The sequence below is a fragment of the Erythrolamprus reginae genome, chromosome 4 (assembly GCF_031021105.1).
Source record: "Erythrolamprus reginae isolate rEryReg1 chromosome 4, rEryReg1.hap1, whole genome shotgun sequence".
Classification (NCBI taxonomy): Eukaryota; Metazoa; Chordata; class Lepidosauria; order Squamata; family Dipsadidae; genus Erythrolamprus; species Erythrolamprus reginae.
The window spans coordinates 60,135,698-60,141,697 of NC_091953.1; the positions used below are offsets into that span (position 1 = coordinate 60,135,698).

General features: G+C 43.2%; 1 protein-coding gene across 2 annotated transcripts in view; it reads right to left on the reverse strand.

Moving 5' to 3' along the window:
• RCAN1 (regulator of calcineurin 1) overlaps positions 1–1,970 on the reverse strand; it is a 41,697-nt gene extending 39,727 nt beyond the window's left edge. For both annotated transcript variants that reach the window (XR_011558996.1, XM_070750383.1), the window contains exon 1: positions 1,598–1,970. Coding sequence is in view for 1 of the 2 variants with exons in the window: in XM_070750383.1 (XP_070606484.1) it covers positions 1,598–1,939 (342 nt within the window). In the remaining variant the exon portion in view is untranslated. The remainder of the gene's footprint in view (positions 1–1,597) is intronic.
• Positions 1,971–6,000: the final 4,030 nt, after the last annotated feature.

Sequence of the window (6,000 nt, forward strand, 5' to 3'; positions counted from 1 at the left end):
CAGCTGGTCTTCGCACACACATGCATGTCCAACACCAAAAGACCAGAAACAGAAGCTTACTTTCTCGGGGTGCACATGTATGACAATAAATTGTTCTTCTGGTTTCTGGTGCTCCTCCATTGGCATGCAAGCTCCTGTTTTGGCACTCGGTAACGAAAAGGTTAACCAACACTGGTATATCATGAGGGCATATGATCATGAGTAGCTTTGGACTGATAATTAAAGACTTAGCAAGTGGAAGGGGCATATCATTTCCAATGGCAACAGTGTCCAAAACGTTTTAATCTATTTTTTTCACAACGAATAACATAAACATATTTATTTGGCAAATAACTGCTCCACTGTACTTGCCCTCCACTGAAGCACTGTCAGTAAAGCAGCAATGTAGGATATTGTGGCCATCAAATGCATCTCCAATTCTTAATGAGGTGGGAACCAATATGGTTCTTTCCAATGCAACGTAATGCACCTACTAGAATCTAAACTAGCTGAATTTTTAATATATATATATATTTAAAAGATGACATCATATTCATTTCATCCAAGAAGGAATGCCAAGATCAGAAAGCTCAACGATCTCTTTCAGATGCTGCCAAAGCATTCTGTGCAATCTTATTTTTCCCGTGACCAACTCAAATCATTTTAAGAGGTTCCTGGGTGCAACTTGTCCACGCAGAATGGAGCAGCTGACATCTACATTAACCAAAACTGTTGCCTTAATAAAAATGTTCAAGTGAGGATTTCGGGGGTCCTTGGCACACTTCTTTTTTTTTTCAAAGGGCATGAACTGGTCCCGTAGAGAATATCCACAACCATGGAAAAGACCCTTTCAGTCATTAACCCCTTATGAGCCTCGGTGGTGCAGTGGTTAGAGGGAAGAAGCTTCTGCTGACTGTAGTTCACCAGTTCAAATCTCACGAGGCTCAAGGTTGGCTCAGCCTTCCATCCTTCCGAGGTGGGTAAAATGAGGACCCAGATTGCTGGGGGTGATATACTGACTATATAAACTACTTAGAATGGGCTGTAAAGCAGTATATAAGTCTAAATGCTATTGCTATTGGTGTTCCTGGTGCACAGTGGGCTGTAAAGCGGTATATAAGTCTAAATGCTATTGCTATTGGTGTTCCTGGTCCACAGCGGGCTGTAAAGCAGTATATAAGTCTAAATGCTATTGCTATTGGTGTTCCTGGTGCACAGTGGGCTGTAAAGCAGTATATAAGTCTAAATGCTATTGCTATTGGTGTTCCTGGTCCACAGCGGGCTGTAAAGCAGTATATAAGTCTAAATGCTATTGCTATTGGTGTTCCTGGTCCACCGCAGCAGGCATCCAGATGTTCACCTCCTGTTGGGACCAACTAACAACCGCAAATGGCTTTCCTGGGACGACGGTCAGGCCTGCCTTTCGGTCCGTCTCTCTCGAGGCCACGATCCTAGCCTGATCTGTCGATTCTCTCGCGGGCGGACACGCTTATTTAAACACGCGCGGGTACACACGACCACCCGCCCCACTCGGAAAGCTAGCCAGCTTCTCCACGCACGCGCACACACACGGGCTCCCACCCACCCACCCGCTCGCCTCTCCCGTCGGTTCACCCACCCTGCAGGGGCCCTCGGCGAAGAAGACGCCCAGCGGCAGGTTGCAGGCGATCAGCGCGTGGGGCAGGTCGTGCAGCGAGACCGTCTCCATGTCGATGAAGGTCCAGTCCGAGTCGTGCTCCAGCACCGCGTCCTCCTCGGGCTCCGCCGCCTTTTCGTCGCTTTCGGGCTCCTTCTGGACAACGGCGGCCGGCGGTGCCTCAGCGTCTTCTCCGGTTTTTGCCGCCGGCGGTGCCACTGCCGCCGCTTCCTCGCCTTGCTCGCCTCCTTCCGGCTTCTCTTCCAAGCCGCCCCCCCGATCCTCCATGCCGAGGGGAGGGGAGGAGTCAGTGGGCGGCAACATCTGCGATCGGCTTGCGCCCAGCTGAGGGAGGAAGGGGGGAAAAAAGCGGCTTAGCGTCGTAGCCCTTCCCAAATTAATCCCCCCCATGGCCCCTGAGGTCCAATGGGTGTCACGGCGCAGCCTGTCCCGAGCCAATCAAATCCCTTTCGACTCTCCCACTTCAACAGGTGACCTATCGGGAAACGTGTGGTGAGGACAACCAAGACGACCATTTTCGGTGAGGGCACTGCCCGCTTTGCTTCTCCGCTTCTTTCTCGGTTCTCCAGTTTTGAGAAGAGTTTAGAAGAGTCTTCGGAGAGGGGCGGCATACAAATCTAATAAATTATTATTATTATTATTATTATTATTATTATTATTATTATTATTATTATTATTATTATTATTATTATTATTATTATTATTAGTGTTGGTCTGCTGCGCCCCGCGCTGAGAACTTCCTTCACTTTCGTGGCATAGGCCGGGGGTCTCCAACCTTGGCAACTTTTAAGACTTGTGGACTTCAGCTTCCAGAATTCCTCGACCAGCAAAACAAAGCAAAGCTGGCAGAGGAATTCTGTGAGTTGAAGTCCACAAGTTTTAAAGTTGCCAGGAGACCCCTGGCATAGGCGCAATAATTGGAGTCTCCAAGGGTTTTTTGTAGATGAGTGGGAAAGGCGTTTTGTATAGCCTGTGTAGGCCATATTTTATGGAAGCTTAAGGCTGCATTTAAGTTACTTATCTAGTTCTTAACGTAATGAGAAATAAATAAAATAAAATAAACCATTAACACGTTTTCCATGTACTGTTAGGATGTTTTCAAACGTTGACCATTGCCTGAAGATACACTATAAACATCCTTCTTTTGGGGCTGGGAATTAAGTTCACCACCACAGCTTTTTGTAAAGATGCTCAGTTGTAATGATTAGATATTGCAGTCCTTATCCTCACTCATTTGGGAGCAACTGCTTAACACTGTGGTTCTCGACCTTTTTCTTCAACTACACCTCCTTTAAATACCTTTCGTGGCCACACATCATGGCCACGGACTCCCAAGACTTAAATCAAGGTTTAAATCATAACATTTCTTCAAATCTTTGCAGGGCCCCTGTGCTGACATTGCCTCCCCCCTTCCGCGGACCCTAGGTTGAAGATCACTGGCTTAGCTCAAAGAGGATAGAAGTACAGTGGTACCTCTACTTACAAACTTAATTCGTTCTGTGACCAGGTTCTGAAGTAGAAAAGTTCGTAAGAAGAAGCAATTTTTCCTATAGGAATCAATGTAAAAACAAATAATGCGTGGGATTGGGGAAAGGTAGAGGCCCTGTTTCCTCCCAGGAGATTCCTAGAGAGGCCCCATGGAGGTTTCTCCCCGCCTTTTCCGGCCCTGTTTCCTCCTAGTAGATTCCTAGAGAGGCCCCACAGAGGCTTCTCCCTGCCTTTTCTGGTTACAGTTTTGGAGGCTCGGGTTTGTAAATGGAAAATGGTTCTTGAGAAGAGACAAAAAAAATCTTGAACACACGGTTCTTATCTAGAAAAGTTTGTAAGTAGAGGTGTTCTTAGGTAGAGGTACCACTGTAGGGTTTCCTCCAAGTTGTAATCTTACCTTATTTTGCATCTCCTTTTCTTGTATTCCCACAACAATAACTATGTGAGGTACTGTAGGTTAGAGCTAAGAGCCAAATCACTTGGCCAGTGAGTTTCTTTGGCAGAGGGTTGACCTGAACCTGGATATCCCTGGTCATAATCCATAAAGACTGCATCATAGTCCCTGTGTCTATGGAGATCTTCATTTATCTAGGTCATGGTTGTCCCAAAGGTGCTTTTCCAAAAGGCAACTAACTGGGCTTTCTTGTGTTTATTTCCCATTGAAAATGTTTCGCTTATCATCCAAGAAGCTTCCTCAGTTCATCAGCTCAGGTCATAAAGATCAAGAAAATACAGTTGCCTTTGGAAAATCACCTGAGGGACATATTTTCTATGACAATCAGAAGGGTAGGGAAAAGGGAATGACAGTCAGTTTGAATAATTTTTATTTGTTTATTTATTAGATTTATAGGCCGCCCAATTCCTTCCGGACTCTGGGTGACATACAACAATCAAAAACCCTTAAGAGTAAAAAAAAAAAAAACCCTTAAGAATAAGACCATTCATTCATTTCTTCTTGGCTGGAGCTTGATGGTTTGTTCAATGGACCCAGGCTGTCGGCAGAGCCAGATTTTCATGGCTTTCTGGAAGGCCAGGAGGGTGGGGGTGCGGACCTCCAGGGGCAGCTGGTTCCAGAGAGCTGGCACCACCACAGAGAACGCCCTCCCATGCGGTCCCGCCAACCGACACTATCTAGCTGACAGGGACCCAGAGGAGGCCAACCCTGTAGGTCCCAATCGGTTGTTGGGAGGTATGTGGCAGAAGATGGTCCCATAAATAGTCTGGCCCTAAGCCATGTAGGGTTTTATAGTGATAACCAACACCTTAAATTGCACCTGGAAACCAATTGGGAGCCAGTGCAGCTTGTAGAGTGTTGGTGTAATGTGGGTGTACCTATACACACAACAGCTCGCGCGGCTGCATTCTGGACTAATTGTAGTCTCCGAAGGCCTTTCAAGTGTACTCCATGTAGAGCGTGTTGCTGCAATTGAGCTGTGAGGTGATAATAGCATGAATGACTGAGAAGAGGCTCTTGATCCAAACAGGATTTTAAGACATAGTTGTTTTTTTATATTAAAGGGAATAAAAATAAGGTAGGTGTAGTTAAATCCATGGCTACAAATCATGAAGTCTAGGTTTCTGAGGCAATAAGCTTCCTTAGCAGTTGCTAGGGAACAAGCGTGGAGCTCTAATGAGAGCCTGATGACTCTGGAAACCAAATGCCCATCAGTTTTTATATATACATATAATGGAAGACGGCATCTGGGAATTATATTGAGGTCTATATGCTGATATAAATGTCCCCCAACTCAAGATTTCACATTCAGGCATTTATTGCATTAAAAGCTAGCAGAGGCACCAAATGTGTTTTATCAGAGTCTGCCTCTGTTAAGTAGGGATATTTTTTGTATTTTTGTAGGCAATTAAAAAAAATCAAGGGAATCCAATATTCAAGATTAAGCATGCTTATCTTGAATATGGGATTCCCTTGATTTCTTTTTTGAATGAAAACTGAAGAATGAAGCAACAACAGAAACTCAAGTATTTTGTTCTTTTATTCACTTATTTACATCTGATACCTCATTCTGAGTACAGTATTTTCTTCTGATAAATCATTGTATTAGTATTTCTGGACTAATATTTAAGTAAGTATTCTGGGCAGAGGTATTTCCAAGGTATCTGTGGGCATCTGATCACCAAATCCGATGTTATCTGAGGAAAATATTGAGATGTTTGTTCATTCAGAATAATATGTACTTCATTATTAGATACTAATGCCAAAGGAATATTTATTTATTTATTCATTCATTCATTCATTTATTTATTTAGTCCAATACATAATACACATTGAAGATAATAGATATGTAGTAGTATAAATAAAGAAAAGAATATAAGAAAAGATATAAAAGTATAGATGAACATATTTGAAAGGAAGAAAAGATAAATGAGATAAGGAGAGACAATTGGACGGGATGGAAGGCACACTGGTGCACTTATGCACGCCCCTTAATATTGATCCTTCTGGAATGCTCTAGATACAAATATAATTATTTTGCAAAAAATTTAATAAAGCCTGCATACATGAAGCTTAATTTGTTTATTTTGAAGCAAGTCAGACAGTTTTCAGTGCAGAGAGAGAACAAATTGGAGTGAGAACAGTTTAAATTGGATAAACATTCAGACTATCAGATTATAATGGATGATCAAATACTGCCATCTAGTGGTAGCTGGTGAAGTCTGGAGACAAATGAAATTTTGTTTATTTCAGGGGGGGCTAGTACAGAATGGAACAGGACGGAATACAATATTCTTGATTGGACACATGTGGATTTTATCTCTGGTGCATAAGCTCTTAGGATATATGAATACAAACAAGAAAGTCATAAATCATAAATCATAAGATACAATAAGATCCTATTCTTTTTAATATGTTTGTG